General features: G+C 46.2%; 1 protein-coding gene across 1 annotated transcript in view; it reads right to left on the bottom strand.

Moving 5' to 3' along the window:
* Positions 1-2567: 2567 nt before the first annotated feature.
* Cacng7 (calcium voltage-gated channel auxiliary subunit gamma 7) overlaps positions 2568-24962 on the bottom strand; it is a 29247-nt gene continuing 6852 nt past the window's right edge. The window contains exons 5-6 of the mRNA XM_021649558.2: positions 4041-4186; positions 2568-3350 (exon numbers count right to left, since the gene is read on the bottom strand). Coding sequence (XP_021505233.1) covers positions 3093-3350; positions 4041-4186 — 404 coding nt within the window. The 3' untranslated portion in view covers positions 2568-3092. The remainder of the gene's footprint in view (positions 3351-4040; positions 4187-24962) is intronic.

Below are 24962 nucleotides of genomic sequence, written 5' to 3' on the forward strand. Positions count from 1 at the left end.
ACATGTGCACCATGGCATGCATGCCTCCACATTATTATTAATTATGATTAAGTAATCAAATTATTTCTTTTTCTGTAACGGCTAATGACTGTGACTCAAGGAAAGCCTGAGGATGGGACTAGCTGACATGTCAATAGCTGGGTGAACTCAGCTCTGTGTGGCTCAGTTTCATCACCTCTAACATCGGGCTCATCAGGGTGCTGAGTTCACTGGACAGTGAGAAACACAAAATGAATGAATAAATAAAGACTCTTGCCCCCGATGGCTGTGGTCGACCCAGGTGTCATAGTGGCAGGGCCATTATCATTGCCCCTTGGGAGGTTGAGCAGATGCATCGTGCAAGATTAAGGTTATTAGGGTTAGAGCACCTGTCCAGAGTCCCCCAGTCAGGGGCTGGGGGTGTGGCTCAGCCGTAGAGTTCTAGCTTTCCATACAGAAGGCCCTGGTTCCCAAGATTTAATCTGAGAGAGAGAGAAAGAGAGAGAGAGCACAGAGACACACAGAGAGACAGAGGCAGAGACAGAAAGACAGAGAGACCTGAGCTATAAATTTGTCAGATATCTTGGCTAGTGTCGGTCTCTCAGTATAGTGGAATCAGAGCCTTAGAATCCAGTTGAGAACTTCCCTCCCTTGCCTGCACAAACAGTGGTAATTCCTTCCCCGGACCACTGTGATCGTCTAACGGGATCACGTTCAGGCATCTGCCTCACTGGTCTGTGCAATATAAGTGGTGGTGGTTTCTCAACGTAGCGAAAGGGCCCAGCGTGCAGAAAGCCCCCGGGGAAGGAAGCTCTGTGTGGGAGCTAGACTGACTGGGTGCCAGTCAAAGGCTGTCAGTTTGTGTGCATGCTCTCATAGGAGTCATTCTCAAAGAGTCTGGTAAATCCAACAAGGGGCCTGGCAAGAAAGTCAGAGCAGTGTGGGGTATGCAGTAGGCAGACAGAAGAATATCAAGAGATCTGTTTTGTTGTTGTTTTGCTTTTTTGTGTTGACCTTAACCCTGTGTCATTTATTGTCCTCATACGAGGACTGGATTATAAGGTGATGCTCAAGTTAAATAACCTAAATAGCTTAACTTCACACACACACACACACACACACACACACACACACACAGGAGCCCTTAAACTCCTGCAGCCAATGATGACCTTGAGCTCCTGTTCCTCCAGCCTCCTCCTCCTGAGTGCCACCATGCCTCCCACAGGCTAGGCAACCACTCGATGAGATGGCCTACCTCCCTTAGCTTCGTTCTGGCTTTTAGAGACAGGGTCTCTGTAGCCCTGGCTTTCTTGGAACTGGATCTGTAGGTCAGGCTGGCCTGAAACTCACAGAGACCTGCCTGCCTCTGTGTATACCATCACTGCCTGGCTTTTTAATTTGATTACTATGGGGAGGAAGGAAAGGGGGTATCAGGCATCCTATGTCACTGTGTGAGTGTGTGTATGTGGTCAGATGGCAACTTGCAGGAGTGAGAGCTCTCTTCCCCTGTGGCATCAAGCTCAGGCAGTCAGCTGAGCCATCTTGGTGGCCCTTGGTTTGCTTTTTGGGAAAGCCTTCATATGTAAAGTTTGCCTAGACCTCACAGCAATCCCCCTGCCTCTGTCTCCCAAGTCTGGAATTACAAAGTTGGTCATGCCCTGCTCTATTTTTGAAGACAAGGTATCACATGTAGTGCTGGCTCCTAGAACTCAGAGATCTGTCTGTCTCTGCTAGGACTGAAAGTGTCCACCATCACACCTAGCAAGAACTACAGAACTACAGTGCTCTATCCTTAGAGAAAACTAATACCATAAGCCCCTTGTTTCCAATCCCCTCCCTTTGCTAGGCAGAGACGTGTTTGAAATAAAGTTTATTGAAGTTTCTGTCGATATTTACATATGATACACGGTAAATAACAGAGCCAGGCCCCCCACCCCACCATTTCCCCACCCTTATTGCTTCCCTCCCCACCCCCCCAGACTCATTAAAAATCGCTGCGTAAAGACAGGTTATAACTGCGCGGTTCTCCCTCCCCCCTCCCCCCTAAGATGCAAACTAAAAGCCCCCCCTGTCCCTCCCCTGCCCCCCTCCCCCCACCCCGGGGCCGTTCTGGTTCCGTGTGTTAACACTGTGCTACCTCGCCCCTCCTCCCCTAATAAAGGGAGTGGGATGGGCGGTTCTCTGGTGACCTTCCCCCACCCCCGAATCTGTCCAAGGGGGCGGTGTGCCCTTGAGAGAGGCCAGAGTTGGGGATCTGAGATGGGAAGAGGGACATGGATGAGAGGGAATACCAGAAAATGGAAGACAGAGGTTTTGGGGGGGTGTTAACCCCCGCTACTGCCCCTCCCTCCCCCGACGGGACCTCGAGGGGGGAGAGGCGGGCACAGGTGTGGAGATAGTGTGAGGGAACCTCCCTCCACCCTGGGGTCCCATCCTTGTTTGGTGTGAGAGGCTGGATGCACCTAGGGGCTTCGGATGAGCAAGTGGAGGGAGGAAAAGAGAGAGATGGAAAGACGAGGTGGAGGAGGAAGACGACCCAAAGAAGAGGAGAAGGAGGAAAAGGAAAAAGATTAGAAGAAGGAAGGTCACCTTCCAGAGGAGAAAGGAAAAAGAGGGAATGGAGTCTCCCGGAGGCAACAGAAAAGGAAAAGTCAAGGTCAGTCATTGTCGTACCCCTGCGGCCCCTGGCCGGAGCAGTAGAAGTGGGTCAGGGACCTGCAGGGGGCGTAGTGTGGCGTTAGGAGAGAATGGAGGGGAGTTCCAGTGGCGGCCACACCCACTCTCCATCCCAACACCCCTGCGGGGAAGCGAGAATCCGGCGGGGTTGGGGGAGCTGGGCGCGAGATACCACCAGAAGATAGCAAACCTGGTGGGGAGGGACCTAAGGGAAGGGGGACGGGTTCACCGGGGGCGGGTGGGGAGGGAATCATTTGGAAGTATAATGAACCATGAGGAGATATTGGAAAGAGGGTGGAGCCATTGAAATGAGGGTGATGGATAGAGGCTTGGAGATGGCACAGCATCCCTCAGCCAAGAGTCCCTTAAGGGATTGGGGCTGCGTGGGAGAGGCGCGGGGGAGGGGAGGGAGAAGGGGAGAGAGTGGGAGTCCGGCCTCAGCACGGTGAAGTAGAGATGTGGAGGTGGTCGGGGTACTTGATGGCCGGAGGGTAATTTTGCGTCATCTGGATGGAGACGTCGCTAGAGATGTCGGAAGGGCTGCGGCCTCGACGCCACGCTTCGGGCTGCAGGAACTGGCCCGAGTAGTCGGAGCAGTCGCTGAGACGCGGGCGGTAGAAGGCAGGGTGCGGGCGATACATCTCCTCCTCCGCGTAGCGCTTGGTGAATAAGTACACGGACATGACTCCGGCCCCCTGTGGCAAGGCACCGTCAGAATCCCTAAGGCAGCCCCCTGCCCCCCCCACCAGAGCCCAAGAGTCACAGCTGCACATCACTGCCAAGACCTCAACAAAACCCAAGAAGCCCCAGCCCTCATTTCCTCTAGGACCCCCCAAAATGGAAAATCCAAACCACTTCCTCTCCAGGACGCAGAGGTTAGACCCACCTCCCTCAAATACAGGCACATCCCTAGCCTCCCCTTCCTCCTGGACCCAGGAATCAGACTGCCAAACACTTTGGCTTCAAAGTAGAGAGATGGGTAACCCAGGACTATTCTTTCCCAGGAAGAAGGGGTCCCCCAGCCACCTCCAAAACCTCAAGGGTCCAACCCGCAGGCTTTACCTCAGTTTCTTTCCAGGAAACTGAGGACCCCCAGGAGCTAGGACTCCTAGACTCTTCTCTACCGGATTTACCCACCGTGCCGCCACATCTCCTCCCGGGCACAGTAATCAGATGGTCCTCTGCTCAGGTCCTCCTTTCCCAGAACCCAGGCCTCCCATCTCTAAGATCTCAGACGGTCCAAACCTCAGGTTTTTTTCTCTTCATAAACCCAGAAGTCCCCATCTTCAGACCCTTATCTAACTCCAGACTCCCAGGAGCTAGAATACCCCGATATACCCTCCCTCTTGCTTCTTGAAATTGGTTGTCTGGACCCAGCACATCACCTCTTTGAGAAGGAAAGAGGAAGCAGCGAAGGCAAACGACCACCCGTAGCGATAGTGAAAGTACTGTTCAGAGCTGCTGGGCCTGTTCATGACCTCGTCATTGATGCTGGAGATGTACAGAACCAAGCCCACCACCAAGGAGAGGCCTGAGGGAAGAAGGGTGCCAGGAGATTGAGAGGGTGCACTCCCAATCCCACTCACTGCTTTCCTTTCCCCTCTGCCCCATACCTAGGACAAACCTTACCCTACTCTCCCCAACATGCTATGCAAGTGTTCTAAGTGGGAGCAATGGTCCCAGCCCCCCCCTCCCTGGGGTATCCTAGGCAGCTGCTTTATTACTGAGCCACACCCCCAGCCTCTCAGAGGAGGATTCTAGGCAAGCACTGGACTGCTGAGTGACTAACCCAGCAGCCCCTTACTGGTGGAATCTAGGCAAGAATTCTGTCACTGAACCTCGATGGAGAATCCTAGGAAGGTATTCTACTGCTGAGCCATGTCTCCAGGCTCTCACTGGTGGATTCTATGAAAGAATTCTGCTGAGCCATGCCTGCATACTGGTGGAATCTAGGTAAGAGTTCTATCACTGGGCGAATCCTAGACAGTACCCCACAGCTGATTCTCAGACCCTAGTGTATACTCCAGGTAGGAGCTCTACCACTGAGCCATATACCCAGCCCTCTTTTTACTTTTTATTTTGACACAGGGTCTCAGTACCTTGCCCAGACAGGCCTAGAAATTTTTTTAAAAATATTTTTAAAGATTTATTTACTATTTATATAATACCCTGCCTACATGTGTGCCTGCAGGCCAGAAGAAAGCACCAGATCTCATGATAGATGGTTGTGAGCCACCATGTGGTGGCTGGAAATTGAACTCAGGACCTTTGGAAGAATAGCCAGTGCTCTTAACCTCTGAGCCATCACTCCAGCACCAAGCCTTGAACTTTTGATTCTCCTGTCCTGACTTCCCAAGTGTCTGTGTCTGCAGGTTGGGCTTCACTTCTGGGTTTTGAAGGACCTCCTGTTCCAGGCCTTGACTGTACAGAGAACCCAGAGATGAATCTACCAGCTGCCCTCACCCTACCCCACCCCACTCCACACCTGCCATCTGAGATCTCAGGGCAGCTGAAAGAGGTAAGGGACAGGATAGAGGCCAGCTATTTTATGCATGGTGACATGTGCTACATGGAAAGCTCATCTCATGGAACATCATGGGGTCCAGAGGAGGCACCAAGCCACCTGGGACAAGAAGAACAAGGGGATTAAAGAAATATATCTTTGTCCAAGAGGGTGAAATCCAGAGAAGACTAAGAATGAAAATAAGGTGGAGAGCAAGAACCATGTGTCCCCCTCTGGCCTGTCTGTGCTGAGGTGTGTGGGCACGCACACAGGCACACACACACAAATGTATATATACACATACAAAAAAGAGTAAATGTTCTTAAAAGAGCTGGGAGAAGGCTCAATGATTGAGAGCACTGGCTGCTCTTCCAGAGGACCTGGGTTCAGTTTTCTGCACCACAATGACAGCTCAAAACTATAACTCCAGTTGTAGGAATATGGTAAAATTAGCCAGGAAAGAAAACTCATGGTTTTATGCATTACACCTCAAATATTTAAAGTCTGAATTTCATGCCTTTGAGATGGCTCAATTGGTAAAAGTGCTGAAGACCTAAGTTTGATTCCCAAGATAGAGAGAACTGGTTCCCAAATGTTGCCCTTTGAGCAGGCATGATGGCACACACCTTTAATCCCAGCACCCAGGGGGCAGAGGCAGGAGGATCCCTGTGTCTACAAAGCAAGTCCAGGACAAAGAAACCCTGTCTCAGAAAGAAAAAGAAAGTTGTCCTTTGACCTCTAAATGAGTCTTTGACCTGTAAATGAGCAATATGGCACTTGCACATATTCCTCAATAAATAAGTGAATGTAAAAAAATTAATACACTCTTTAGAGACTGGAGAGATGACTCAGCAGTGAAGAGTACGTGTTGCAGAGGATCTACAGGGGCTCACAACTGTAACTCTAGTTCCAAGGTATTCAATGCTCTCATCTGACCTCCATGGATACCGCACATACGGTGCACAGACATACATGCAGTAAACAAACAAAAATGACAAGTGACTTCATCATTTAACCCAGTCCTGACAATATCTCTCCAAGGATAGGAGTACTACACATGCACAAGCAAATCCTTTTCTTCCTTTCTTTTTTTCCTGACACTATATATATATATATATATGCATACATATGTATATACACACATATATTATTGAAAAATATGGGAAAGTATTAAGACGGGCAGAGGTGGTGCACACCTTTAATCCTTTAATCCTATCACTCAGGAGGCAATAGAGACAGATGGATTTCTGAGACTGAGGCCTGCCAGGTCTACAGAGCAAGTTCAACAACAGCCAGGACTACACAGAAAAACCCGTCTCAAAAAAAAAAAAAAAAAAAAAAAAAAGAAGAAGAAGGAGGAGGAGGAGGAGGGAAAGTGTTTAGTTGTAGTTCATGGTATCGCTCTTGCCTAGCACGCATGACACCCTGAGCTCCATCCCCAACACTACGTATAACCATGTGTAGTGGTGCACACCTGTAATCCCTGCTCTGGGAAAGTGGAGTCAGAAGGACCAGAGGTTCAAGGTTGGCCCAGATTATATGAGACTTTGTCTCCAAAACCCATCAGTCCTTCAATAAATAAAAATGTAAAATGAAAGAAAACACAAAATGTGCATAAGAATATATAGACAGCACTTTTCTCTTTGTTTGTTGTTCTGAGACAGAGTCTCTCTATGTAGTCCTGGATGTCCTGAAAGTCACTGTGTAGACCAGGCTGGCCTCCAACCATAGAGATCCACCTGCCTCTGCCTCTCAAGTGCTGGGATTAAAGGTGCTTACGGCCATACGTGGCTTAGAATGTACATCCTGAAAGAAGGGTCGTTTTGGAAAAGACGTTTATTATTGTATGCCGGTGGATGGGGGGGGCGCTCTACATAACACAGCAAATGTGGGGCTTAAAGAACAGCTTTGTGGAGCCCATTTATTCCTTCCACCTTTATGTGGTTTCTGGGATCAAACTCAGATCGGCTTAAGGGTAGAGTAGGAGGCTGGAGAGATAGCATAATGGCTAAGAGCACTGGCTGCTCTTCCAGGGGACCCATGTTCAATTCTCTGCACCAGAATGGTAGCTCATGTCTATAACTCTGATCCTAGGGATCTGACGCCTTCTTCTGTCTTCTGTGGGCACCAGGCCCACAGGTGATGCACAGACATAAATATAGTCAAAACACCCATCCACATAAAAATAATTAAAAAAAAAAATACATAGCCAATCACAGTGGCACACACCTGTAATCCCAGCACTAGGGGAGGCAGAGGTAGGTGGGTCTCTGTGAGTTTGAGGCTAGTCTGGTCTACAAAGTGAGTCCAGGACAGCCAAGAGTACACAGAGAAACCTTGTCTCTAAAAGAAAAATGCAGTAGGAGGGCTCAAGAGACGGCTCTATGGTTAACAGCACTTCTTGCGCTCACAGAGGGCCCACATCTGAAAGTTCATGGCCGGCCTGAGCAACCTAGTGAGAACATGTCAAAATAATGAAAAGAAAGGAAGGAAGGAAGGAAGGAAGGAAGGAAGGAAGGAAGGAAGGAAGGGAGAGAGAAAGAAAGAGAGAGAGAGAGAGAGAGAGAGAGGAAGAGGGCTGAGTGTGTGACTCAGTGTTAGAACAATTACCTGGAATCCCCCAGTAAGGGGCAGGGGATGTGGAAGCAGAGGAGCATTTGTCTAGCATGCATGATGCCTTAAATTCTATCCTCAGTGTTGAAATGAAAAAAAAAAAAAAAAGAATGCATGTGCATCTGCTTGTTTTTGCAAAAATCAGCATAAGGAGGAAAACTGACTAACAAGTGAGGCTGATTGCATCAGGGAGTAGGTAGAACAAGCAGACGAGTACAAGTACACAATTTTGCATGATTTTCATCTTTGGAATTATGTTAATATATTATACATTCAAGGAATAAAATCAAAGCCAGGTGTGGTGGCAGAAAGCTTGCTGAAGGGGGAGGGAGAGTTGGAAGACCAGCCTAAATGACACAGCAAAACTGCCTCAAAACAAACACAAACAACAACAACAACAAATAAAAATAAAAGAGTGAAGAACAAGCCCAGTAACTTTTCATTCTCTTGCTTTTCTCCCTCCTCCCTCCCTTCCTTTTTTCTTTTTCTTTTTTTTAAAGGTAGGATCTCTCTTGCTATGCCCCACAGACTGAATTCAAACTGTTGATTCTCTGTTGCCCTGTCTCAAACAAACGAAACAAAAAAAATGTTTAAAAGACAAACAAAAAACAAAACAAAAAAAGTATTCGAGGGGCTGGAGAGATGGCTCAGCAGTAGGAGCACTGTCTGCTCTTCCAGAGGACCTGGGTTCACATCAGGAGGCTCACGTCCATCTGTAACTCCAGTTCCAGGAGCCCCAACACCCTCTTCTGGCCTCCATGCCCTGCACACTATACATGCATGCTGACAAATACTGTACACATAACATTAAATACATCTTTTCTTAAAAAGAACATGTTTAAAAATGATGAGAACAGGTCAAAAAGGGACACAGGAGCTAGCTTAAAGAGTTTCCTGAGTCAAATTGAAGACAATTTGAGCAATAAAATGAGTCATTAAAATGAAGGCATACAACTCACTGATCCAGTATATGTATATGTTATCGTATACGATATCAGCAGCCATGTATGTATGCATTTCAATATTTGAGTTGGGGATGTGGCTCTATTGGTAGAGGGTTTGTATGTAGAGGGTAAGCGTGTGGCCATAAGTTTGATTCCAAGTTTGTATGTTTGTGTGAGTGTATGTAAATATATACTGATGGCTAATTTGACATACAATCTCCTTATGTAAACCCGGATTCTACACAGACTTTTTCTCATTTGAAACAAGGTCTCATCTAGCCCAGATTGGGTAGAACTTGCTATGTAGCTAAATATGACCTTAAACTCCCTGATCCTCCTGCCTCTACCTCCTGAGAGCTGGGTTTGCAAGTGTGCACCACCATGCTTGGCTTATGCATTGCTGGGGAGGAAACCAGGCTCATCCATGTTAGATAAGCACTCTGCAGGGTAAGCCACATCCCCAGCCACAGACATGTATTCTGTTTCCTGTGTACTGGTGTTTTTCCTGCATGTATGTCTGTATAAGGGTCCCAGATCCTTGGAACTAGAGTTACAGACAGCTGTGAGCTGCCACATAGGTGCTGTAATTTGAACCTAAGTCCTCTGGAAAAAACAGCCAGTGTTCTTAACCATTGAGCCATCTCTCTAGCCCAGATACGTATATATATTTTAAAATTGAGCAAATGAAATGGCTCATTGGGTCAAAGCAGCACACACACCTCATGGCCTAAGACCAAGCCTCAGACTCATGATGCAGATATAACCCGGCTTCCATCCTTAGTGTCACAAGCGTATCTCCATTCATGCAGACACATATCCAGTAACTGTGGTGGTTTGAATAGGAATGGCTCCCATAGACTCCTGTGTTTGAATGTTTGGCCATAGGGAGTGGGCACTATTAGTAGGTGTGGCCTAGTTGGAGTAGGTGTGGCCCAGTTGGAGGAAATGTGTCACTGGGAGCAGGCTCTGAGGTCTCCGGTGCTCTAGCTACAGCCAGTGATAGTCTCCTCCTTGCTGCCTTCGGATCAAGATGCAGAACTCTTGGCTCCTCTAGCGCTGTGTCTGCCTGCATGCTGCCACACTTCCCACCACAATGATAATGGAATAAACCTCTGAAACTATAAGCCAGCCCCAATTAAGTATTTTTCTTTGTAAGAGTTGCCTTGGTCATGGTGTCTCTTCACAGCAATAAAACCCTATCTACTACTACTGATAATAATAATAATATATGATGACAATGAATAAATGAAATTTTAAAATGAGTAGTAGAAAAAGTTTGTTTCAATCTCATACCCATCTACACACATACATGGAATGGTAAGATAACACATGCTTGACAATGCCAGTTGTAACAGCAGTTCCAAGTAAGAATCGCCAACAGAAGCTGGAAAGATTGCTCAGAGGATTGGAGCAAGAGCAGTGGCTGCTCTTTTGGAGGACCCTGGCTTCACTCCCAGCACACACACGGCGGCTCATAGCATCTGTGACTACAGGTCTAAGGGGATCCAACACTCCTGGCTTCTGAGGTCATGTGCACATAACCACACACAGAGATAAACATAATTAAAAATAAATATATTTTAGCCGGGCAGTGGTGCCACATGCATATATATATATATATATATCCTGTATATATATATATAAGCTTATATATAAACATAAGTATATATATATACTTACATATATATATTAATGTATGTTGGTGATTATATATATATCCTGTTTATATATAAGCATATATATAAACATAAGTAAGTATATTATATATATATATATAAATCACCAACATACATTAATCAAAGGATAACAAAATACCCTCATTGAATACCTACTAATTACCAAGAGATAAAAAGCATCTTTCTCAGTTAGGAGCAGCTCAGCTGATAGAGTGATTGCCCTGAATGCACAAAGCTTTGGTTCTGCCCCCAACACCATATTAACTAGTTCTGGTGGTGCAAGTCTGTCATCCCAGCACTAGTGTGGTACAGGGAGGAGAATGAGATCAAGGTCGTCCTTAACTACATAGTGAATTTGAGCCCAGCCTGTGCTACATTAGACCCTGTCTCAAAACAAGCAAAGAAAAAAAGAAGCACATCCTCTTGACACAGCAGGTACCACTTTGAGCAAGCTAGGATCACCCACACCCAGCAGACAGACTCCCTGCACCAGGTGTTATGAGGTGAGTAAGCCATTACTTTCTCCCTGTAGTGTTCCCACTGAAAATGTGTGACCTGAATCCACTGGGAAGAACACTGTGGGGCTGCCCTCTGCAATAAAAATGTCAACATGAAAGAGCAAAGGAAAAGTGACAGAACTTTGTACAGGATGAAGAGGGAGCCACCGGGGTACTGAGAGCTCCACAGAGACGCAGCTGGGATATGCGAGGGCCAGGCCACTCTGGGAGTTGATGAGACTCAGGAAAAACAGTCCCTAAGACTTAGAGGTGAGATCTCCCAGGGCTCTGTGTGGAGTCGCTTTTTCCAGTCGTGCCCACCATGAAAGCAGGAGCCATGGCCCTGCACTACCCCACAGCCCTGGGCTTCAGCAAAGGCCACAAGGTGATGAAGAACGTCAGCAAGCTGAGACACGGCCTCACCAGACACACCAAGGTCGTGGGGAGCATGCTCTGGGAGGTGTGCCACTTGGTGCCCTGCGACTGGTGGTGGCCACGGAGCTGCTCAAGGTGTCCAAGGCCAAGGGAGTGTTCAAGCCCATCAGGAAGTGGGTAAGCATGCACATTCATGCCAAGAGGAAGCGGGCGAAGCGGTCCTGTGAGGGCAAGGTATGTTTGCAAGGCAGAAGGCCGGAAGGCACAGCAAAATGTGGGCAGTCTTGTTAGGAAAAAGAACTAGAAATAGATGCCTGCCATGGTGAAGGTTGGGGATTGGGGACCTGCCCCTCCTCTTACAGTCAGATAATAGTTGCTAGGGCAGGGCGAGGAGGAGACATTTCCTCAGTGAGGTAATCATTGTAGGGAGCCCACACGTCTGTAAATAATCCTTCAAGAAGGATATTGTAAGAAATATCCTGATAAAATACAATGGGTCATCATAAACAAACAAACAAAATAAAACCATGGGCTGGCAGGATGGCTCACCAGTTAAAGAGCTTGCCACCAAACTTGATAACCTGAGTTGAAGTCCTAGGTCCCATATAGCCGAAGGAGAGACGTGGCTACTGGGAGTCGTCCTCACTTCCACACATGTGCCTTGGCACCCATGTAATTATATAAACAAAAATAAAGATAAAAACAGGAAGCCTCTGCTTCCCAAGCTAGAATTAAAGGTATGCACCACCATTTGCAGTTAAAAAAAATTAATCAAACATGAAAACAGAAAGGTAATTGGCTAGAAGGAGATCAGTAGGCAGAAGGAAACAAGATGGTAATAGAGCCACAAGTACTGGCACAAGCCTTTAAACCCAAGCACTTAGGAGGCAGAGGTAGGTGGATCTCTGAGTTCTAGGCCAGCCAAAACTACAGAGTAAGACTCTGTTTCCCCCTCCCCCAAAAGGGGGGAATAAAGAAACCCATTATTATGTATAACTAATAAGTGGAAAAAGTAGAAAACCACGGAGATTGGAGAGTTGGCTCAGTGGCTTGGAATACCTGACATTCCTGCACAGGGTCCTGATACAACTCCCAGCATCCACATGGCTGCTTACAACCATCCTAACTCCAGTTTCGGGGGACTCATTGCCCACTTCCCCCTCCCCACAAAGAGGGTTTCTCTGTGCAGTCTTGACTATCCTGAAATTCCCCTTGCAGATCAAGCTGTCCTCAAACTCAGAGAGATCCACCTGCCGAATGCTGAGATCAAAGGCTACCACCACCACCACCACCTAGCTTTGTTGCACACTTTTAAACTCCACAGCCACCAGGTATACATGTCATGTACACACACACACAAAACTAGATCAAGGTCATCCTTGTCTGTATAGAGTGAGTCAGCCTAAGCAACAGGATATCTGATTAAAAAAAAAGTTTAGAGTTCAAAGATCCATATTTTCTGGGCAGTGGTGGTGTACACCTTTAATACCCTGCCTTAGGGAGGCAGAGGCAGGCGTATCTCTGTGAGTTCAAGGCCAGACTGGTCTACAAAGTGAGTTCCAGGACAACCATCACTGCTACAGAGCAACCCTGTCTTGGGGAAATAAAAAAGGGTCCATATTCATCCAAGAGGCCTCTATGGGCCTTCTTTTCTTTTCTGAGTTTTACGCTCAAGCCAAAGAACAGCTGAGCCTGGTCATGGCCATGGTTGCAAAGAGTCCAGGTGAGCTGTGGGTATGGGCAGCCTGCTGAGCTGAAGAGAGGATGAAAGGGCTGCTGCCCGTGGCAAGCTGAGGGCAAGCCCGATGCAAGGAGCAACAAATAGGAGGAAGAGCCAGGGTGTGGCGGCTCATGTCTCTAACCCCAGCACTCAGAAGCCTGAAGCAGGAGGATTGCCATGACTTGGAAGACATCTTGAGCTACGGAAGAAGCCTTTAAAACTCAGTGGTACATGCCTTTAATACCTAGCACTCGGATGCAGAGGAAGATGGATCTCTGTGAGTTTGAGGACAGCCTGGTTTACAGAGTATAGCCAGGACTGTTACACAGAGAAATCCTGTCTCAAAAAAGCAAAAAAAAAAAAAAAGACTCCATAAACTTAAAAATAAAAATGAAATTAATAGTGAGCTGCTGAGATGGCTCAGCAGGCCTTCGACCAAGCCAAGCTCAAGCTCTATCCTCAAAACTCACATGGTGGAAGCAGAGAACGGACTCCAGCAAGTTGTCCTTTGACCTCCACTGAGACTTCAGCCACTCCCTCCTGCACCTCCCTAACAGCTGTAAGTTTGTTCTACTCCAGTTGTGTACAGAGGTGAGAGCTTGGCTGAAGCTTCACCTGTGTAGCTGTGAGGAAATTGTAATCAATGCCAGGATGAGGATTTCCAGTACATTTGCTTTGGAGTTGCCCACACCTCTACAGGTAACTCCTCAGCCACCCTCCTGTATGTAAGCCCAAAACACTCACAAGTTCACTAAGCAACCTCCTACTTTGGTCCTTCGTTGGTGCCCTATCTTGAGAGAAGAAACATTTGTTAACATCTGTGCAAGAGAAGTGAATGCAAACACTACCGGAAGAGATGCAACTACCACCTGAAGAGAAGAACCACAAAGCTCAGAGCAGCACTTGTTTGTTTGTGCAAATTGTCATTAACCCAAATGCCAGTCCAGCCTCAAGTCTAGGCATAACTTCCAAATCACAGAAAACAAAATATGCTAAGCAGGAAAATGATAAATGCAGGGCAGGGGATATTCTACAGAAACCCTGCCCTGGAGTATTTAGAGGGTGGTGCATGGATCAGAGATCAATCCTTCCAGCCCAAGGGGGGAGCAATGGGAAGGAGAAAGAGAGAAAGAAAGTGTGAGGGAGAGAGGGGAAGGGAGGAAAGGAGGGAGTGAGGGAGAGATGAAGAGAGAGAAGCAGACACTGCCTCTCCTGATAGAATCTTAATAGCCCCATCTATCATGTAACCCAGCCTGGCATTGAACTGTCCTATGTACCAAGGGATGACCTTGAGTTCTTTATCTCCTAAGCGATGGGATTACAGATGTGTGCCAAGCACACCCAACCGTAAGAAGTGGTGCTCTTGACAAAACTACAAGAAATCAAACTCAGACTCTCCAAGCTTCCTTCCAAATCCTAGTTTACAAAGGTGGATGGACACAACCACAGCAAAGAATGTCTTTAGAAAACCATAGAACAGGAGGATTCTACACCATAAATTGCCATGTTTCTCCCCCAAAAACAAATGACAGAAAAGAAGGGGAGGAGGGAAGGCGTGAAGGAAGGAGGAAGAAAGTGTCTAGGTGGCTCTTGAGATAGAGAGGACTGCTGCCAAGCATAATTACTGAGCCCAAAGCCTAGAACCCATACGGGGGATGAAGAGAACCAGCTCCCACAAGTTGTCTCTGGCCCTACACGTGTGCCATGGTGCACACCTGCACATCCACAGCTATAGATAAATAAATGTAATAATATTTTTTAAAAATAAAAAGAGAGACTGTCTGAGCTTAAAGGAGAGCTATCAGCCAAATACCCACGTGTAATTTGCATACTGATTTGCAACACGCTCACAGTAAAAAGGCATTTCTGAGACCAGTGTGTGGGGAATGAACAGTAGGTAGGTATTAGATGGCGTTAAGCTTCCTCTGTTTGGCCTGTTCATGCTCCGTTGCGGCACCGTGACCAGCGTGGCTGGTGTAAATGAAAGAGTACTTCTCACTCGGAGACATACTAAAATACGAGAGGACAAAATAAGTGGCTGATGTCTGAGGCTGGCTTTAAAATAAGGCAGTGAAGTAAGGAAAGGGGGACATGGCACTGTTTGACTAAAAAAAGATCCGCCATATGCTAGCGATTGTTGGAACCGAATGAAGGGTAAATGGGATTTCCTTACACTATTCTCTCCATGTTTTAAAAGTCAGTGTTGCAGGGGGAGCAGGAAAAGAGTGGCAGAGCCAGTATACACCAAAGAAAAACTTATTAACAAAATAAAATGCTTGAACCTAGATCAAGTCCTGGCTCTGAGGGAAAACCTAAAAAGCACAACCTTGTCTTTTTTTTTTTTTTTTTTTCTCTCAATGCTACTGAACTCAGAGCCTCAAGTAGGCATGGGCACAATCCCTGAGCTATGTCACCAAGAAATGATAGTCTTGAAACAAATGGGACAGTCAGAAAATGGATTAAGAAAACTGGGCCAGTGAGTGAAAGTGCTTGTTGACCTGATGACCCAAGTTGGATCCCTGGGTCCCACAGGCTAGAAAGAGAAAACTCACTCCCAAAAGTTATCCTTTGACCTCAAACACATGTGCCATGTCACATAATACATGTACACATGCACATACACTGTATAAAGATGTTATTTTTGAAAAGCAAAAAAGTAGGCTAATTCATATTAAACAAATATTGTCAGATTTTAGCTATATTGGCACTGTATTCATGCAAAAGAATGTGTTCTAGTAAGATTGTTAAAACTGTGTATGTGGTATGTGTGTGTTTCATGTTTCTGTGTGCTTGGACACACTTATGTGTATGTGAGTGTGTGTGCATGTCGGTGCCAGAGGTCAACACTGGATGTCTTCCTCAAGGTGTAAGACACCTTAGTTCTGAGACAGGGTCTCTCACTGAAGCTGGAGCTCATTAATGAGACTATGCTGGCTGGCCAACGAGCCCAGGGAACCTCCTGTCTTCATTTTTCTAGCTCTTGGTTTTCAGATGTCAGACGTGTGGGTGCTGGGGATTGAATGCAGGTCCTCATTCTGTGTGGCAAACACTTTATCCACTGAACAATTTCCCCAGCATCCTAACTTAAAAACAGACAAATGAAACAATACATACAATTTACTTTCTCTCTCTGCAACTGCTTTCTCCTACTCTTTTTGAGACAGAGTCTCAGTCTTTACCCCCAATCTAGCCTTGAACTTGAAGCTTCCTGCCTCAGTCTCTTTTTGAGGGGCCAGGGGGATGGGAGAAGTGGGGGAAGCAAAGTTTCTGTATGTAGCCCTGGAAGTTTTTTAACTCGCTCTGTACAACAGGCCAACCTTGAATACAGAGATTGCTTGCCTCTGCCTCTGCTTCTGCCTCTGCCGGGATTAAAGGTAAGCACCACTGTGCCAGCTCTACCTTGCCCCTTGAATGCCAAGATTACAGATGCATAGCATGATTCCTGACAGCAAAACATATTTTTTTAAATATTTATCTGTTTATTGGTTTTTTTCAAGACAGGGTTTCTCTATGTAGCCTGGGCTATTCTGGACTAACTTTTAGACCAGGCTGGCCTCAAACTCACTGAGATCCACCTGCCTCTGCCTCCCTGAGTGATGGGATTACAAGCGTGTACCACCACGCCCAGATACTAAAATTTATTTTCAAGTGGTAAAGAAAAAAAATGTAATTGGTAATCACAGCTACTCGGCAGACAGAGGCAGAAGGATGGATGCCAAGTAGAAGGTTTTCCTGAGCTACAGAAAGAGCTCACACCTGGGCAGTACAGCAGGATCCCATCACAACACCAAAAATATAAACAGTTGGGATGTGGCTACATGGTAGAGCATTTGCTTGGCACATGGGATATCCTGGGTTCAGTCCCCAGTGCTGTGAGGGGCAGGGGTGTGCATGATGCGGGTGGAAAGACAGGAGGAAGGCTGGAGAGGTGACTCAGCTGCTCTTTCAGAGGACTCAAGTTTGGTTTCCAACACCCATGTCAGAGAACTCAAAGCCACCTGTAACTCCAGCTTCAAGTGGTTTGCCACCCTCTTCTGGCCTTTATTAACACTGCATTCGTGTGTGTGTGTGTGTGTGTGTGTGTGTGTGTGTGTGTGTGTTGTGTGCACATGTGCATGCGTGTACACAGGCATGGGTGTGAGGAGGAAGAATAGGGAAAGGAGAAAGAGAAAGCAGAATGGAGAAGTGTCTAAAAGCTGGATGGCTCAAATAGATGGATAAAGTCATTCTTTAATCTCTCATTTTACCAAACCTGCCTTATGTATTTATTAATAAATTCTTTAACTGACTCTGTGAGCAGGGGTGGAGGCACACCACGGAGTGAGTATGAGGTTGGGGAAGAGCATGCAGGGGGTTGGTTCTCTCCTTCCACCATCTGTGTCCCAAGGATAGAGCCCAGGTTGTCAGGCTGGCAGCAGCAACCACCTTCCCCTGCTGAGCTGTCTCACTGGCCCCTAATTTGTTTTCACGGTAGCTCTCATTTCTACCAAACTGTACTCTCTGTGTTACCTTTTTATTGTACTTTGCTTGCTGCCGTCCCACAAGGAAGCTATACAAGCTCCACAATCCTGGGAAGGAGCTCGTTATCTTTTCTACGGCATCCCTAGAATCTAACACAGTATTCAGCACATATGAGCCAGTAGTGTGGAACTCCTGGAGAATTTCACTAGCTGCTTTAGTCTCCCTGCTACCCCGGAGTGATGGAGATTGAATCTAGGGGCCTCAGAGTATAAGCAGGGGTTCTACCATTGAGCTACACCCCTAACCACCCGCTGGAGGATTCCAGGCAGGTGCTCTACTGTTAAATTATGCCCCTAATCCCCTACCTCTAATGGAACATTCTAGACAAGATGCAACCTACACCTGAGCTATATCCCTAACCTTTCTAAAAAAAAAAAAAATGTACTTTAAATATTACTTATATGCCTGTGCCTATGTGAATGTGAATACCCATGGGCCTATGTTTGCTACCCAGAAAAGACCGTCAGACACCCTGGAGTTGAAGTTGCAGGCTATTGTGAGTCGTCAGATGCAGCTGTTTGGAATCAAATTTTTCTGTCAGTACCAGAGCTGTCACTCATTCATTCATTCATCCACTCACCAAATAATTCAGCATGTCTTTCCTGCCAGAAACTCATATAGGCTCTTCAGACACAAGTAAGAACACATTTGGAAAGCTCCCTGGTGGGCTAGGAGGTGCCTGTGTGGTTGAAGCATGAGGACTAGAGTTTGGAAGTCCAGAAGCTAAGTAAATGCCTGGTGGACGTGCTGGTCTGCCTGTAATTCCAGCCTGAGGAGTGGACACAGGGTCTCAGCACGTGTCCCAGGCTTCCGTAACCTCACTGTAGCCCAGGCTGGTCTCAAACTCAAAGCAAACTTCCTACCTCCTAATTGTTGGGATTACAGGAGTAACCCAGCAAGCCCAGCCAGAAGAGGCAATTTTGAAGGGCCGGAGGGTCAGGAAAAGGTCCCTGCTAGGAGGAATAATGAAGTGCAGAGGTCCTGTGGTGAGGCTAAGAACTATATTCTCAAGCAACTGAATGAGACCAGGGCACCGAATGCCATAGGCGATGTAGGTGCTATTAGTGGGTCAGCGATGAGGTCACAGATCTGAACACCATGAGCAGCACAGGTGTCTTGTGATACACTGGAGATGCACCAGAGACCAGGAAGATGTACGGATGAGCTGTGACGGCATGCAGGTGAGGTGTCCTGTGACTGTGACTGTAAGATTTCGCCGCAGGGGCCTGCTACACTGGCTAGCTGATGAATGAATGTTAAAGTAGATGCAGGGCGGGGGATGTTGCTAGGTTGGGCAATGCATAAGCCCAATGCAATGTTTTAGGCTGCAGTCCCAGTGCCCTGGGAGATGGATGGGAAGATACACGAAGATCAAAACACACACAAAGGGCACTCTCAGCTACATCAAAGCCATTCTGGAGTTTGTTTGCTTACTTTGTTTTGTTATTAATCAAATGTACAGACTATGCTTGGAACTGGAGTGAATATGGGTTGTGTGTACATACGTTATGACCTGAAAAGAGAAAATCTATGCAAGCCGGCCGTGGTGGCCCATGCATTTGGCGTATGCCTTTGATTCAGCACTGAGGAGGTACTGAGATCAAGGACAGCCTGGTCTACAGAGCAAGTCTCAGCACAGCCAGGGCTACCTAGAGAAACCCTGTCTCAAAAAGCCAAAAAGAAAAGAAAAGAAAAGAAAAGAGAAGAGAAGAGAAGAGAAGAGAAGAGAAGAGAAGAGAAGAGAAGAGAGAAGAGAAGAGAGAAGAGAAGAGAAGAGAAGAGAAGAGAAGAGAAGAGAAGAGAAGAGAAGAGAAGAGAAGAGAAGAGAAGAGAAGAGAAGAGAAGAGAAGAGAAAAGAAAAGAAAAGAAAAGAAAAGGCAATCTGTGCCACCCTGGCTTCCTCCCATCTCCCCTCTCCAAAGTCAGTCAGTCTGGGTTCTATAGATTCTCCTGTCAATATCCTTCTCCCTGACAGCCATGTGACACCTCCAGCCCAGGCCAGACCTCACCTGCTGTTGCCTGGACCACTGCAGATGCTGTTTTCAGCCTTGTGATGGATAAAATTGAAATGGATGTCAGCTAAATGGAATCTACCATCCTCTGGGAGACAAAACTCTGGACATATGTGCAAGAGAATTTCTAGACTGGGTTCACTGGGATGGGAAACGTCACCCTGAATAGGGTGGCCCCATCTCATGGGCTTGGGTGCTGGACTGAATACATGCAAAAAGCAATCTGAGCACGACATTCCTGGCTCCTTGCTTCTGATTGCTGATGCCTCGTGCCCCTGCCACCCTAGTGGACTGCACCCTGGAACTGTGATGCAGAGCTAACCCTGTCCTTAAGTTGCCTTTATGAGGTCTTTTGTCTCAGCAATGAAGAAAATAAATTAATTAATCAAGTCTCTTGCCTTCCAGTTTATTCTCCAAACATGTCCTTGAGAGATGTTCGACAACCGATGTGGCCATTTCTTTCTCCTGCTCCAACCTCCAACAGTTACTTTCTATCAATGATGAAATCAGAAGCAGCTCCTGTCTCTACGCCTTCATGTCTTTGCTGGGAATGTGGCAATCAGACCGCATCATTCTAGGTATTGATATTATGCATGGAGTTCTGTTTGGTTTGATTTTGAGATAGGGTCTCATGTAACCGCAGGTCTTGAACTCACTGTGTAGCCAAGGATGGCTTTGAACATCTGATCCTCCTGCCTCCACCACCTCCCCAGTACTAGGATGACACATGTATGGTGGGTGTGTCTCACTAGGTAGACCTGGGTGGCCAGAACTCTTTATGTAAACTGTTCTGGCCTCAAACTAATAGAGATCTGCCTGTCTTTGCCTCCTGAGTACAGAGTTTAAAGCTGAATGCTACCACATCCAGTGTGACTAATGCTCATTTAAAACAGGGTCTTTCTGTGTAGTCTAGGCAGACTGGTCTCAAACTCTCAGTCTTCCTGCCCTGGCCTCCCCAGAGCTGAGCTTATGGACATGTGCCTGGTAGAGTTTCAGGAGCTGTGACTTTAGTGAGGTGGCACAGTGCTGTGGTAAAGGTGCCTGGTTCGGAATCCTGATCCATTGCTAAAAGACTTCACCTCTTCTGCTCTCACAAGGGTAAATGAAGGTAGATCAGGAAGATGGCTCAGTGGGTAACCGTGCCTGTTGTGCGAATCGGATTTCCATCCCTGAAGCCCATATAAAGGTGGAAGGGAAGAACTGATTCTCAAGATTTTCCTCTGGCCTCCACTTGTATGCCTGTGCACTCACAGCCACGTAGACATCATGCACACACAGACAGAAATAACATGAAATAATGCAATTCACGTAAAGCAGAACTGCCCAGACTCAAACAAGCCAGTGCTCACACTTCCAATACCAACACACTTATTTAGTCATCCATCTATTTTTGCTTTGTTCTGCTTTTTTTTTTTTTTTTTTTTTTTTTGAGACAGGGATTTGTATAGCCCATGCTGGCCTTGAACTCATTATGTAGATATAAATGGTCTTGAACTTGTGATCTTCCTGCTTCCACCTCCCAAGGGCTAGGGTTATAGTTGTGTACCACCACACTTTGTTCAATGATTCAGAAGATTTAACCCAGGCCAGGACTTTGTGTGTGTTAGACAAACACTCTCACCAATGAGATACTATACAGGACTTGCTTATTCATCTGAATAAGCCGAACGCTTATTCTTATAGTCAAAAAATGTTATGCCCATGACTGAGATCAGGGCTTGGACAACTGCAACTATTCTTCTGTCTTGTCTTGTATGGTCTGCAAGCTAAGGCTGGGTTTTACATATTTAAATATTTACATATTTAATATCCTGGTAGACAAAGAAAACAACAACAACAAAATTTTTGTGACATTTTATGGTTTGAATGCTAAGTTCCCACAGGATCCTATGTGGAAAATTTATTTCCCAGCCGGAGGTGTAATTTTGGAATCTTTTAGAAACTTTAGAAGATGAGACTTAGCCTAAAAGTAGACCATTTGAGGTGTGTCCTTAAATATAGGCTTTGTCCTCACTGTCTCTGCTTCCTAACAACTTTGTCCAACTCAACACTTGTTGTTGTTTATGATGGGGGAGGGGTCAAATGTAAAAGCATGCAAGGGATGGATAGCTCAGTTATAAGAGTGTATTTCTCTTGCAGATGAAATTCAGTTTCCAGTGCCCATATCAAACAGCTAACAAGCACCTGGGATTTGACACCCTCTTCTAGTGTCTACAGGTACCTGCACTCGTGTGCACATACTCTACACAGATATACATATATACATATTTAAAATAAAATACATTTTTAAAGGACAAAGAGAAAATGGAGTGTGGTGTGGAGGTCTGCTGTCTTTGCCAGTTGCTCTCCACCTTTTTCTCTGAGGCAGAGGCTCTCAGCAAACCTGAAGCTCATTATTCAGCTAAGCCAATAAGCTTGCGGGACCACCTGCTTCTACCTCCCCAGGGCTAGAGTTACAGGCATGCATTGCCATACCTACTGTTTTTTGATTGTTTGCTTGCTCGCTTTTGTTTTTGTTTTTATTGTTTTAATATTTTTTAAAGCTTTATTTATTATTTATACAACATTCTGCCTGCACACCAGGTCTTACTATGGATGGTTGTGAGCCACCATGTGGTTGCTGGGAATTGAACTCAGGACCTCTGGAAGAACAGTGAGTGTTCTTAACCTCTGAGCCATCTCTCCAGCCCTCGCTTTTGTTTTCAACATGATGCTATGGATCCAAATTCAGGTCCTCATTCTTGCAAAGCAGGTACTTTACTAACTGAGCCATCTCTCCAGCCCAAATCACAAACTTTTCTGTTTCCACAATGTTCTACCTCACCATAGGCCCACATCAATGGAACCAGCCAACCCACGGAGTGAAATCTCTGAAGTCATGAGCCAAAGTAATACTTCCTTCCTTGTAAACTATTCTGTCATATCTTTGAGCAAGCTCCTCCAGGCTGCAGGGTATTTAAAACCACATCTCTCAAGGTTTACGACACGTGGCTCAGCCACTGAAACTACAAGCTTGAAGGCACATGAGCAAATACTGTGGGATAGAGAGAATAGATCAAAATCTATGGGGTGAGCTGGGCAGTGGTGGCTTACACCTTTAATCAGCACCCAGGAGACAGAAGAAGGCAGGTCTCTGTGAGTTCTAGGCCACTTTGGTCTACAGAATGAGTTCTAGGACAGCCAGGCTACACAGAGAAACCCTGTCTTAAAAAAACAAAACAAGCATTCAAACAAACAAAATCTATTAAATTAATTCAAAAGAGTGATTCAGTCTGGACATGATACATGCCTATTACCCCAGCACAAGGGAGGCTGATGCAAGTGGATAGCCACAAATTTTAGGTCAGTTGGGCCTACACAGAAAGAGCTTGTCTAAGATCCTCCCTAGGGCCCATGCTGGTTAGTTTCACCTGGAAAGAGAATCTTTATTTTTAGATTTTTAGAAAATTAAATATGATTATTTGTGAGTGTTTGTGTGGAGGTATATGCATGTGAGTGTAGGTACTCCTGGAGGCCAGAGAGAGCTGGAGTTAGAAGGCGTTGTGAGCCACCCAATGTAGGTGTTTGAAACCAACCTCATATCTTCTGAAAGAAAAGTTAAGAGTTCTTAACTGCCAAGCCCTCTGTAAAGAGGATATCTTTTGTATTATATGGATATGTTCCTGTAAATTAAAAAACACACAAACAAACAAAAACCTATGCCCAAAGGAAAGGGTAGAGTGGAAGGTGGGACATCCAGCAGGCACAACGGATTCTAGGATAGAGCCAGGAAGATGTGAGGAAGACAGACATTTGGTACTTGAGGAGAGGTAACCAGCCCCATGGCAGAAAATAGATTAGTATAAATGGGTTATTCTAAGTTATGAGCTAGTCAGAGAAGAGCCTAGCTATATGGTAAAGGTATTTGTAAATATATTTTGAGTCTCATGAGTCATTAATTATTCCAGGAGCTTTGGGACCGGGAGGAAAAACACCTACCCTCCTACAGCCCTCTAGACCCAGGATGAAGGGAGTATTAATGAAGAATTATCTAGATCAGGCTATCCTAGCCAAATGTCTATGGGTTGCAGGGATCATGCTGAATATTAATTGAGGTGGGAAAGGCCCATCCTGAGTGTGGGCAGGACCAATTCATGGGCTGGGCTCTGAGCTACATAACAATAGAAAAGGCTAGCTGAGAAACAAGCAGACAACATGAGTGCATTCATTTCTCTCTGCTCTTCACTGTGGCTGTGATATGACTGGCTACTTGGGCTCCCACCTTGTTTTTTCCCAAAACGATGGACTGAAATTATAAGCCAAATAAGCCTTTTACTCCTCTAAGTCACCTTTGGTCTGGGTGTTTTATCACAGCAACAAAAATCAAACTAGATCAGCACACACCATACCACACGTGACTTCACTCTTTTCCATTTGGAGACCAGAAATCTGACTTCCACCCCAAAGGCATCATTAATCTGCAATTTGACCTTGGGCAGACAGTTACTGGATCAGTGCTTACAGGGCGGATTGTAGAATCAGAATACTCTTGGTTCAAAGCTCAGCTCTGCCATTGACTGGCCGAATCGACCGGTTCCATTCCTGTGATCTGCAAACAGTGGGACTTTATATACAACATACTGGGTAAATTGAATAAAAGTCCCCATGGGATTGCCCCACTTTCTCTCTCTAGGCTACTATTTTTCCATCTCAGAAATGATGAGCCCTTTCTGCTCTGACACTTTCGGATCGTGATATCCAACATGTCTTATTTTAGCTCAGTGTCTGGCTCAAATGCTGTGATTTGAGTCTGTACTGAGGCTGTACCCTGCTTTCCCTGGGAAAGGTCTTCTCAGGTTAGGGTGAAGGCTTGGGGCAGGTTCTGCCACAAGAAGGCTTGGGGAGGAGCTGGGACATCCTTCTGCAACTGACTCCATAGTGCACTGTAAAGATGGACCCACGTGTCAGCTGCAGGGGAACATATCAGCTTAAGGGGCCAAGGAAATGGCTCAGTGGGCAACAGTGCACCCACATTCAAAGCAGGACATGGCTACCTATGTCTGCAACCCTAGCATTGGAGAGTACAGGCAGAGACAAACAGATCTTCAGACCTCACTGGAGCTAGTCTAACTGAATGGCGCACTTTTCAGGCAGTAACACACCCTTTATCGAGGCAACAAGGCAGAGAGTGACTGAAGGACATCCAACATTCTGCTCTGGCTCTGCATATACAGACACATGTACATTGACCTATGTACCACCCCCTCTCAAATATCCATCAACTGTAAGGGCCTGATCTGCTCTAAGTAACAGTGAATTACTTGATGGGAGGGAGTATATTGGAGCTACAGTAAGCTGATCTGGACTGAATTGGGTTTGACAGAGCTGGAAGGTTAAGACTCCCCAAAGAACTTTGCTCAGAACTCTGGACACTGGCATCATCTGGAAGTAGTTCATGCTGGTTTCT

Source organism: Meriones unguiculatus, chromosome 14, assembly GCF_030254825.1.
Source record: "Meriones unguiculatus strain TT.TT164.6M chromosome 14, Bangor_MerUng_6.1, whole genome shotgun sequence".
NCBI classification, from domain to species: Eukaryota; Metazoa; Chordata; class Mammalia; order Rodentia; family Muridae; genus Meriones; species Meriones unguiculatus.